At 44.4% G+C, this 12,758-nt stretch overlaps 1 protein-coding gene across 1 annotated transcript in view; it reads left to right on the forward strand.

Annotated features, from left to right (window-relative positions):
• Positions 1-12,758, forward strand: part of RASSF6 (Ras association domain family member 6) — a 34,502-nt gene that overhangs the window by 16,425 nt on the left and 5,319 nt on the right. Inside the window, exons 3-8 of the mRNA XM_050945054.1 lie at positions 2,400-2,478; positions 3,843-3,994; positions 6,695-6,786; positions 7,216-7,406; positions 9,824-9,925; positions 11,944-11,995. Of these exons, the coding sequence (XP_050801011.1) occupies positions 2,400-2,478; positions 3,843-3,994; positions 6,695-6,786; positions 7,216-7,406; positions 9,824-9,925; positions 11,944-11,995 (668 nt within the window). The remainder of the gene's footprint in view (positions 1-2,399; positions 2,479-3,842; positions 3,995-6,694; positions 6,787-7,215; positions 7,407-9,823; positions 9,926-11,943; positions 11,996-12,758) is intronic.

Genomic DNA, 12,758 nt, shown 5'->3' on the forward strand with positions numbered 1-12,758 from the left:
TTATTTTAATTATACAGAAATAAAGCAATTCAGAGTAGAGAGTCCCTTAGGAACCTTTTATCTGTCTCCTTGCATGTGTGCATTGCAATGAGGTCTTCCTTGCATAATCCCAAAACATGTCTGCAGTCATAATTTTGTGCACGTAGGATTGTGCTGATCATGTTATTCCTTTGTATTATTTGGCACATGACATTGTCCACTACTTTGTGATCATCTAATAAAGGACCCTGCTGAAAGATATATGTGCAAAAAGGGCAGATTCTAGTCATTTGAGGAACACGAGCTATGAATTTCCAGACTCTTGCATGATTCAACTTTCAAGCTTAACTTTACAATACTGTAGCTTTAATTACAGATGGGAGGACACTTACATTCTAGAGTGTCACTACTGCAACACCAGCACATAAAATGTTTACGGGGAAGATTTTCAAAGGCACTGTACCTATTGGGTGTCTGGGAAGTGGGCGGTTCAAAGGCACTGTAGCGAGGTGGTTACCCGCTGCTGCCCTTTGCAGCTTAAAACAGCCCAGGCGGGGGCTGTAGCTGGAGCCAGAAGCCTGGGCTGATGGTGGGAGTGGCTTCAGCTGGGGGCCATGCCCCAAACTGAGCAATAAGGCTGTATAAGAAGGCCAGGGGAGCCAGAAGCAAAATGAGTCTTCCTCTGGCTGTAGAGGGAGAAGGGCCTGGCTGCTGGGAACTAGACAGGGTACCTAGCATGGAGCAGGGCTGGGGAGCTCCTGCCTGGAAAGCCCCAGGCTGTGGCCTAGGATTAGGCCAAGAGGTACTGGGGTTGCAGGTGCAACCCAGGGGTAGACCAAGGCAGCAGGTCCAAACCCCTTTGCTGATGATGAGTGGCTGATACTGCAGTCTGCCCCAGGGCGTGGGGCTAGACAATGACTGGCAGTAGCCAATACTGAAGCAAAGTGGGGACAGAGGGTGGGGTGTTCCCAGGGAGGGGAAACCCTAAGGAAAAGGGGTTGCTGCCAGGGGGCAGAACCCTATGTAAAAGGGCACTGGGTCCAGGGAGTGACATGGGGGCCAGCCAGGACAGGTGGATTACTGGCCTGCAGAGGGGGCTCCAAGCTGGAATATTGAGCTAATTCCTGAAGTGACCAGCAGGAGGTGCTGCGGGGGTGAGGCCGCCGGGTTACAGGCACAAAGAATACGTCGGGTACATCTACATTTTGAGCTGGCAGATGTGATTCTCAGCTTGCATAGATGTACCTGCACTATCTCTGCTTGAGCTAGTGCCTAAAACCAGCAATGTGTCAGCAGTGGCATGGATGGTGACTCACTCTAGCTCCTAATTAATTAATTTTTAATTAATCCCCAAATACGTATCCCTGGGGCCAGGCAGGAATGTACTTGGGGAAGCTGGTCCGACCGGCCTCCAGCGCTGCCACAGATGCGCTGCTATTTTTAGGCACTAGCTCAAGCAGAGCTAGCGCAGGTATCTCTCCACAAGCTGGGAATCACAACTCGCAGCTCAAATATAGACGTATCCTTAAACACCCGACTTCCATCTCCCCTTCAAATGGTTTGAGAAACTATTTATATTGATTTATAAGCAATATTTTAACTAGGACTTATTCCAGGCTCTAGACTAGATAGTCTTCAAAATGTCTTATTTTTTCATGAGCTAGCAAATTCCCCTATTTTAATGTTCCAATTACTAAGCAAGCACTTCTAATTGCAGCAAGCCCAGAGTTCTGTAGAAAAGTTCTGGGAATCAGTTGTTCCCAGGCCTGTTACTGTACTGAAGAAGACATTTTGTTATTGTACAATATACTTATTTTATATTGTTATTGTAAAGTGTCCATTCCCATTAAATTATTGTATTTGGGCCAACATTTCAAACTTGGGTGCTTTAGGCCTGGTCTACACTAGGGTGGAGGTTGATGTAAGATACACAACTTCAGCTATGGGAATAGTGTAACTGAAGTCGACGTATCTTATTTCGATTTACCTCCCATCCTCATGGTGCGGGATCGACGGCTGCAGCTCCCCCATTGACTCTGTTTCTGCCATTCACCCTGGTGGAGTTCCAGAGTCGACGGGAGCACATTCAGGGATCAATATGTCACATCTAGATGAGACGTGATATATCGATCCCCAATAGATTGATCGCTACCCGCCGATCCGGCAGGTAGTCTGGACGTACCCTTAAAATTGGCTGCCTAAACTAATAATTAGGCACCAGAATACATGGCCTGATTTTTCAGAGGTGCCGATCGCCCCACAATTACCACTGATGCCAGTGTGATTGCAGGAGCTGAGTACTCCTGAAAACTAAATAGGGATTTAGAAGTCTAACAATATTTGAAAATGTTGACCTTGACATCTGGATTTTATGGCACTAGAGAGATTTTTAATAGTCTCATTCTGATCACTTCTTCTAGGGATCAACTTAACTCTTTACTGAAGACATATAACTATTTTTATACTGACCAAGAAAATCTGCAACTCTCCTATAATCAGGTAAGAAATGTAGGCAAACAGAACTATTTGAAAAGCACAGCAGGAGGGGGTGCCAGTGAGCTGTTGGTACATACTGCAGGTGAGCTGTGGAACATGGGGTTTCAGATACCTTAGGAGTGAATTAGTGGCACATTAATGTATTATGTGGAGTGTGCTTCTTCACTTATAACATAAGTCTTTACAATATAAAAAAGCAAGCATGACAGCCAAATTCTACAGTCCCATTCTTCAAGAGTGGTGGAGAGCTGAAACTCACAGATCTAGGTTAGGTGAGTCATGAAAAGGGAAGGAGTTATTGACTCAGCAGCATGATCTCCCTGCCACCTCACTCCTTACTTTACAGGGAGTCTTACTCGGAGAGCTCCACAAGGATCCAGAATCATCAGCTGAGGGAAGCAGCATTGTGCCAGGACACTCTGTACCTCCCCCAACCCAAAGGAGGAAATCTCATGGTCACTGGTGCTCAAGTTTGCTGTAAATTTTTCAGCATCCTCCTCAACACAGGAAAACCCCCAGTAGGAGCCTTTGGGGACAACAGCAATCGGGGTAGATCTTGGTAGAACAAGCCTAGCATAGATCATGGGGCCAGGGGGCAGGGCCCAGTGTGAAGGCAAGGGACCTCAGAGTGAATGGGTCTTGTTTCTGGTGCATCTCCCAAAATCCCCTGGTTTCAAGGTCTGACTCATTCATTCTCTTCCACAGTGGACAGCTTCCGCTCTTCTGCCTTCACGGGAACACATGGGGCCCTCAAGGAAATAACCCTGGGAAAATAATCTGCAAAGGGGGAGCATGGGCTTCTCAATCTGTACTCAGTCAAAACTCCACTAAGTCATTAAGAGTTTTGCCACAATAAGGGCACTATGCAAGGACAACAGAATATTGGCCTGATGCAAGGCCCATTAACCTCCACTGACATCAGTGGGTATTGGAGTGGGCCCTTTCCCCTTAATTTACTACGTAGCCCTGCAGTGTAGTCAGCAATCCACTCCATGACTGCAAAATCCAGGCCAGGACTTAAGCAGACCCTTTTTGGTGACGCTCCAGCACAGACTTGGGTTTCTCAGTCTGGGAGCTAGAGTGCCAGGCTTGTCTGTGGCCTGGTCTGCACAAGGGGTGGGGCCAATGTAAGATGCACAACTTCAGATATGGGAATAACGTAGCTGAAGTCGACGTATCTTATTTCGACTTACCTTCCTTCCTCATGGCGCGGGATCGACGTCCGCGGCTCCCCCATGGACTCCACTACTGCCACTTGCCCTGGTGGAGGTCCGGAGTCAACGGGAGTGCATTCGGGGATCACTATATTGCATCTAGATATATTCCCTAGGTCCATCATAACACTGAACTCTGATTTTTTTTTTCAGCCAGAAGGCAGCAAACCAGTTATCGAAGGAATTCTAGCTATTTTTTGGGGAGTACGTTGTCCCATCTGGTTAAAAATCCAAGATGAGAAGCAAATTCCCCCTTTTGTGACTCTGAAGTCGCCAGAGCGTGTGAGTTTGTTCCCTAGTAAAAGGTAATATATTAACTTCTGTAAGCCTCATGGAGGCTGATGTTTTCACAGTCCAACTGTGAAGATAAAACAAAGATGACATTTGTACACCAGATACTATAAAGGCTCCACTTGGCCTTTGCATGGTGGAAGCCTGTGTAAGGTTTCATTTGTTGCTTGTTTGGCCTTGTGACAGCGTCTGCAATGCAGAAAGCAGACACTTTTTTGTAATGAATCCAGGCTTTAAAGTTGGATTTAAAAGTAATTACAAAAATCAATGACAAAAAAAGCCCAATCTCTTATATGGGCTACTTGCATATCTGAGGTGGGGAACTCTGCACGTGTGAACTGAATTCCCCCTGCATTCTGCAGTTATGGTTGGGGAATGGCATATTTTCTTCCCTCCCCTCGCACCAGCAGATCCCCTGAGACAACTGAAAGCTGTGTGCTTCCTCGTAAACCCTAAGCCAGAGCTCTGTTGCTAGGGAATCCTCCTCCATCCCCAGGAGGAAGCAGACTGAATCAGCATTAATTTAACCCACTAATGTCCCACAGGTTTCAGGGTGGTGAAATCACAGAGATCATCTGTCCCTTTCTCCAGGGCATAATTCTCAAATAGAAGCTGAGCAACCTGATTTTGGTAATTTTCCTGATGACACTGCCTAGTATGCCATGTGGCCCATCTGTGACTTCTAGCAGCAGATATCCTCAACAGCCAGAGATGGGGCACTAAATGGGGAGGGTTTTGAGTTGCTACAGGGAATTCTTTCCCGGGTGTCTGGCTGGTGGGTCTTGCCCACATGCTCAGGGTTCAACTGATCGCCATTTTTGGGGTCAGGAAGGAATTTTTCCCCAGGTCAGATTGGCAGAGACCCTGGGTTTTTTGCCTTTCTCTGTAGCATGGGGCATGGGTCACTTGTCGGTTGAACCTAGTGCAAATAGTGGATTCTCTGTAACTTGAAGTCTTTACATCACAATTTGAGGACTTCAGTAACTCTGCCAGAGGCTAGGGGTCTATTACAGGAGTGGGTGGGTGAGGTTCTGTGGCCTGCGATGTGCAGGAGGTCAGACTAGATGATCACAATGGGCCCTTCTGGCTATAAAATCTATGAGCCTATATCTAGAACAGGATTTTTTGTTCGATTTTTAGATAAAACACCAGATACTCATACTTTGCTCCATGTAGTACTTTAAAAGGGTAAGGCTGTGTGTCTGTCAGAGAGGTCACGGAAATCACAGATTCCATGGCTTCCGTGACTTCTGCAGCAGCCAGTGCTGGCTCAGTGGCTGCCCTGGGCCAGCCACAGCCATTTGAGTGTGAGAGGGGGCTCAGGGCTGGGACAGGAGGGTGGGGTGCACGGCGGCACTTACCCCCACCAGCATGTTCCTGCAGCTCCTAGGTGGAGGGGCAAGAGGGCTCCGTATACTGCCCATGCATGCAGGTGCCACTCCTGAAGCTCCCATTGGCTGCAGTTCGTGGCCAATGGGAGCTGTGGAGCCAGCACTTGTGGCAGGAGCAGCGCGCACATCCCCCTTCACTGCCCTTCCCCTAGGAGCTGCAGGGACACGCGGAGCCAGGTGGGGAGCCTGCAAGCCTCGCCAACCCTCCTCTCCCCTCCGCCCCTCCCAGCACCAGCACAGGTCCCGGGCCATGCACTGCTGCCCACTACCCCACCCCCCAGCATCAGCAGGGGTCCCGGACCACTCTCCAACACCCCTGGGCCAGTCCCCCAGAGCACCCCCGGCTGAAGTTTTAGTTAGGAGTATATAGTAAAAGTCATGGACAGGTCACGGGTCATGAATTTTTGTTTACTGACCATGACCTGTCCATGACTTTTACTAAAAATACCCATGACTAAAATGTAGCCTTAAATATGAGCCATGCACTTAATGATATGATCAGATTATTCTTCAAATATAGTTTCTGACACTTTTGCCATTATTTATTGAATATATTTCCATGCAAATTGTTTACTGCAGTACTTGATCAGTGCTATAGTTGGTCAAAGACTATTTGTCAAAAAATTGAATGAATAAGGGAATTATTTATACAGAGAAAGTTGGATCTGTGGTTAAGGTACTTCATGGCATTTAGGAGAGCTTGGTTCCCACTGGACCACAGCTGGTCCCAGTTGGGCCACAGATTTCCTGTGTGACCTCAGACAAGTCTCTTGTTATTGTTTTATTTATATTATCACAGTGTATAGGAGCCCTAGTCCTGGATGAGCACCCCATTGTGCTAGGAGTACAGATCTCTGTGGTCATCAGTTCTCCACCTGTAAAATGGAGATAATGAGACCTCATTGGCCGGTTTTATATATATAGAGTATAAGCTCTTCAAAGCAGGAACTGTCTCATATTATGTCTCTGCACAGTGTTTAGATCATTAGGACTTTCATCTCAGTTGGGATCCCTACGTGTAACTATAAAACTAATAATAAAGTGTGAATAATTTGACACATTTTTTTCCATAGTTGACCTGTTCTGCTTAGGTTTATGAGTAACCTGTGGTGCCCTTGGTCCCACATGTTTAGTAAAACATGATATTGTGATGTACTAGAGTTACCTACTTTATACCATCAAATGAAAGACTCTAACATGATGTTTACAGTTCTGAACCTGAACAACCATCCGTTATGTGATGCTTGGCTGGAACCTAAACTGAATTCACCCCAATTACAAAAGAATATCAACCTGTAAATACATGCTTGATCCTTGTTTCAGGGGGATGATGCGCTGGGGTGAAGTTCATAATCTCCATCACATTAGCAAAGAGACACCAAATTCTTCAGAAGAACCCCCAAACTGTGAGGAAGGTCAGTGTTCTTTATATATTCATCAGAAAGTCCTCTTCTGTGGCTGTGCCAGTACAATTGATAACAAAATTTAGCCCTGTCTGTGGGGAGGAGTATTAAGAGACCTCTTTCCCTGATTCCAGTTTTTAGACTTGAATACATTATAATAAATAGTAGTGATGGCAATACAGCTATGTGCTCATTATCTATATAGCAATCAGCCCATAATACTGAACTATACTATCTCTAAGGAGATTACTGGTACTTGCAGCCAGTTCAAACAGCCGATAACTCTATGACTGCTTTATGAACATTGCAAACCATGATGCCTTTGTACCAGCTCCACATACTGGCAAACAGCTATAGAAATGATGCTGCAAGAGGCACTGGGCTATAGTAAAAGGGTGGTGGAGTAGCTCTACAATGTTGATGATGTTTTATTTTGTCCAGGTTGCTTCTCTTACGAGAGCAGCACCCTGAAGCCAAGGAGTGTGCAGGAGCTCAACTCCCTGACCCCACACAGAACCAGAACCTTGAGTGATGCTGCACAAGTGAGGAAAAGGGCAAATTCCCCTACAATAGCAAGAAAAGATGTGGAAACGCACAGGTTCTCCATTAATGGGCATTTCTACAACTACGAGGTGTGAACGCTCTCCTGTGTTAAGTTACTGTGAATGCGGCAGAGAACTGATGAGGTGAAATGCAACGATTTGTTTATGGCTTGATTCTGCCCTAACCATCATCAGGTGAGGTGTGGCATGAGCACTCAGTGGCCCAAGCCTCCAGAGAGCTCCCGCACAATGTTACCGCCGTGTCTGCTGCACCATGCTTGAGGAGCGAGCAGTGTCCAACCTCCCCACTCTGTGTCTGGCTAGCTCAACTGGCTGGTAAAGAAGAGACATGGAGTCATGACTCTGCCCTCACCCTATCCCTCCTTGCCCTGTTCCCAGCACCTAATACAGCTGGGGATGCTGTACACACTGGTCTGTGGTTATGTCAGAGAAGGTAGGCCACAGAAGTGTGCCTTGCACTTGGAAGAGAGGTTTGGGATGGTCCTTCATTCCTGTGGGATTTTATTCAGCAGCGTTGGACCCACCAAGCTCTGTCTCCTGCAGAGGCAAGCATTAGCCTTACAGCAAATGGTTCCATTGTGCCTGAGGAGAAGACAGTCATATTCACCCTAGAGCTTTAATCGATCTTTTAGATATCCTGAGCCCAAACCATTGAGCTCCTTGAAGCAAAGGGACAAGACTTTGAACCTGATGCAGTCTTCTCTGGGGAGCCAGCGTAGAGAGCAGGGGACTATGCATCTGTACCTGTACAAGGTCACCACCCTGCCCTCTTAGGGGGCCCTGGCTCCCTTATGCACATCCACATGGGCTGACCAAAATCTTTTCCAAATGTGTTTGCTGACTGGAATAGCCCCCTGAGATGCACCTCCCAGTTTTACAAGGTCTTATTCCAACATGCAGTACTTCAGTATCATCTCACTAATTTTAATTGTTGTACACTACCTTCAAATGTTTGGGGTTTGTAATGTTTTACTCTTGTTTTTTTTTTTTAGCTCATTAATTTTTTTTGGCCAGACATTAATTTAAGGTCTATTATCATAGGCTGTGACATGACAGGCACATTTGCTTCAATTTACCCTTTCAGAGTCCCCAGTAAATCTACTTCAGGCTCATTTGATTAAATAATACCCCTTCTTGGGGCCAGTTTATTACCAAAACACAGTTCATTGATTCCATCAACAAAAATCCCAAGCGCAGTCCATTTCCCATAACCCCCATACCTGGTCCTTTCAACCCTGATCTCCCCAGCAAGTATCCCACCAGTCTCTCTCCTGAAAGTCTTTCCATGGCCCAGTCCGGTGTCTTCCTCTTCCACCACACTTAGGCTTCTCATTGGTCCTTTTCTGTCAAGATGCCTAGCCCAGACCTTCCAGCTGGAGCACAAGCCCATTCTTCCTAGCAGGAACCCCCACAGCCCCTCTGCTGGGAGATCAACTTTACCAGGGGAGTGTTCCTCACTCCCCCGTGTCCTCTCACTCTTCCCCTGGGTACAGCTCTCCAACACAGAGACATCAGTGAGTAATCCTCTGTGGTGGTCCCCTTGCCTTCACAGTCCTCTCTGGCTTGGGGAGGTCAGCTAGCAAACCCCCTCTTGCTGCTTTCTCTGCCTTCAGGCATCTTCCCCCAAGAAACACCTTCTTTCTCTGGCAACTGTCAGCTTTCCCTGTTCCTGACCTCACTCAGACAGCTCTGATTCACCATCTGTCTCTCTTGCTGGGTGTCTCCAACTCACCAGGTCTTGCTCCTATCCTGGTCTCTTTTGTCTAGGGTCAGCTGCCCTGATCCGCTACAGTCCCAGGTGTTGCCCTGTCCTTTTAATTGGGCATATTGGGAAACCCTGCTCTGGCACAAGGGCTCTGGACTTATTTCATTCCCAGGGACCAGGCAGACTGTGACAATCTTTACATACAAAAAAGTTTTAACCCTAATCTTTGGCCCTACTGAACTAAACTACTTTCCGAATGGAATATTTGAGCCAAATTCAGCACTCATATCTGCTGGGAAAATGCAGACTAGCTCCATTAAAATCAGCGAAATTAGCCTCAGAGTTAGTGATAACTGAGATCAGAATTTTGGCCTATTGCTTTTAGTGCTAAGAAATAAAAACTGTAATCTAGGATTTTGCAGTAGAAATGCTGTCATAGTTATAACTATAGTAGCTCAGAATATCTTCATAATATTCTAATTAATTATCTTTATATTCTTTCTTTCCTTCCTTTTTAAGAAACTAGAAAAAAAACAAAAAACACAAGAACCACGCATTGGATAAGTCTGTTCACAGAAATATGTCACACTGAAAAAAATTGGGAATTTTTACCAGGCTTTTAAAATACGCATAAGTAGATTTCAAGGAGCAGACAATTTCAAGCAAAGAAGGAATAATATACCTGTTGCATGATGTATCGTATTTTCCCAGAACGATTTTACAACCGTGTGTTTTCACCATATTGGTGTTAATGTCACATTTTCTTGCTCTTGTTTTTTAGACGTCAGTTTTCACTCCAGCCTTTGGATCAGAAACTAAAATAAGAATAAACAGTAACATGAAAACAGGAGAGGTAATAGAGCAACTGCTTCAGAAATTTAAGGTAATTCTCTTTGTGTGTGCGTGCACACACACACACACAATGAATTCTGGAAAAGATAACCAGAATATAGAAATGCCTTCTGTTGCCGACTGTATCTAAGGACAAAAATATTATGGAGATTTGCCACAAACAGAAAGTATACCAAATGAAGTGTGCTATTGCCCCTTTTAAGGATGAAGGTAGGTCTTATTTTCCTAAGACTTCACAGGTGTTCTGAGACGAGTGACAAGTATTTGATGCTGTCATTACTCTAGTTTCCAGAGCAGAAGAAACTAGAAAATGACTTCATTATAATTATATTGACAGTAAGGAAAGCTGTACTATATCTTCTGCTTTTCCCAGACTTGGAAGCTAATGTATTGCTTAGTGCGTGTGACCATGTCTCCCTCTAGTGACAGGTCCTTGCAAATATGATTTGCTTATAACTAGTGACAGTTCATCAGCCCATACCAGTCAGGCTACAAAATACATTTTGAAAACTCTGTTTTACTTAAATCTGTATATGTTTATCAGTCAAGGACAAACTGTGATTTGATTTAAATGTCACAAGTCACTCTCTCCAGTAGCAAAAGAGGCTCAAATCTTGGTATAACTAATAGTGCCTTCTGAATCTGCCTTGTTACCATGGCAATTTACCACCCAGGAGTCACTTTATAAGGGTGTTGCTGTGGTAACCACTGTCTGGTGCAGTCATAGCAGAATTATAGCAGTTAAGCCCAGACTGCAGGGAGTTTGCAGAGGGTAGGGATGGGGCCTGCACCCTGTGCCTTCCCAGTCTCAGCCCCATAAGGTAGGCCCCATGCATGAGGAGCTAATGTAGCAACTCCAGCTGCCTGGTCTGCTTGCTGCTGCTTCCATATAAACAAGGTAAGCTTTAATAGCTATTACATTGGGCGGGGTGGAAATAAATATTTTGTGATTTGAGCCTCACCTGCAAAAAAAAAAAAAAAAAAAAAAAGTCACCAGCTTCCACTGCTTACAGCAAAAGAAGCTTTCCTTCAGCTCAAGTGGCAAGACCTGTGTTTTAGTGAGGAAGCTCCCCTGTTCAAACCTCACTGGTAAAACATGGCATCTGGATGTATGCAGCCAAGGAACATTACAGGAGCAGAAAGGCTATTAAAAATAGGCTGCAATGATCTTTTATTCTGGGGTGACTAGAATAACCCTTCCTTTGGCCACTGTCTCCAGTCAAAACTCTCATACGTTCTCATAACTAAGGTGCCACTAGCTCGATGCCCATAGCTTTTCTTATATTTGAGTGTTACATAAAAAAATGCCAAAAGAACAGTTCTAAATTGTGGAATATAATCCCCTATCTGCAGTTCTTGCCATTTCAGAATCACTTTATACTGGAGATAATTAATAATAATAACAACAACAACAACAATAGTGCCTAGCTTTTATATAGTGCTTTAGATCGTTCTAATCTGACCTTGCTGCAGTACAGAACCCTTAAGTGTGAAGTCGGTGAAATGCAGTGGAACATGTTGTGAAGTAAAATGCTAAAAGGAGAATGTGGACTTTTATGAATAATACCCATAACTAATTTTGTAGTGTTATTTAGGCAAATCAGAGGTAGTAAATCCAAATTCTCTACTGTCGTGTCTCTACAGCTGGCAAATCTGATTGTCGCAAAAAAATTTGTATGGAATGTTAGTGTTTCCAGGGAAACAAAGGAAGTAGCGATCCATTGCTATTTTGTGAGATGATCCACTGTGGGGATCCATTACTCTTTTGGAAAGTACAATGGTAGTTTTCATTAATTACATGGTAGCTGGGGGCAAAGGGAAGGAAAATGGTACCTTAGTGTGAGACCCTATGCAAAATCCAGAATCTTTAAGGGTGTCACACCTACGAATTTTTCTATCTACTATCAGTACTGAAAGCCCACTGTGATTTAAGATCACAAATTTCTGGTGCATCTCTGTTATCCGCTGACAGTTTAATGATGGGGAAATGTAGCATATGTGAAATCTGTCACTCGGTGCATTGAGTCAATTCTGGTTTTTCTTTGGCAGATTGAAAACAGTCCACAAGAATTTGCACTTTATATCATCCATGCATCAGGAGGTAAATAAGCCAAACAGTTTGTTTCTCTATTGCTCCACTTCTGATTATTCTTCCAATGGGTTTTGGAGGCTGCTCATATCTTTAACAAAAGGGACAGGCATTGCAGTCTTACTTGTGCTCTGCCAGTTGGGGATTAGGTTGGTCTAAAACCATTCAAGAAGACCTGGTATGGTCTCTCAGTGGAAAATGGAACTTAATTTATTCATCATATACTTTGTATATATAATGTGTGTCAAGTTAACTTTGTTATTTTAGAAAAAGCAAAAATATGCTTATGGACCTAACTTCAGATAAAATGCTGTGAAACCCCACTGAGCACTTTGGAGTACCGGGTACCAGTTAAGTTTGTTGGAGGACGTTCTATTTGAAACCCATAGTATATTGCTCTCAAAGGGTAATAAAATACTTACATGAGGCGGCAACAGCCAAAATCTCTTTCAAATGGTGGCTGTCTGTCTATGAGGTCTGCAATTTTTATTCCTGTTATATTTTACATTGGCTTTCAGAATAAGGAAGCTAATCTTAACTCTCAGTTGTCCAGTTTATATTATTGTGCCTTCAGCAGAGAGTTTATCATTTAGTTTAGCAAAAATACCCTGCTTCCTTTATTTCATTAGAAAATAGTACATTTCATAGGTTAAAAGTAGCATTCACAGTGGTTAGGCCTACTTTGGACAGAGGGGAATGTATTGGTCATTCATGTCAAAATGTGAAAGATACAGAATGGTTTGCAGAATTAGTCACTGGGATTTTATTAAAGAGA

Source organism: Gopherus flavomarginatus, chromosome 3, assembly GCF_025201925.1.
Source record: "Gopherus flavomarginatus isolate rGopFla2 chromosome 3, rGopFla2.mat.asm, whole genome shotgun sequence".
NCBI lineage: Eukaryota > Metazoa > Chordata > Testudines > Testudinidae > Gopherus > Gopherus flavomarginatus.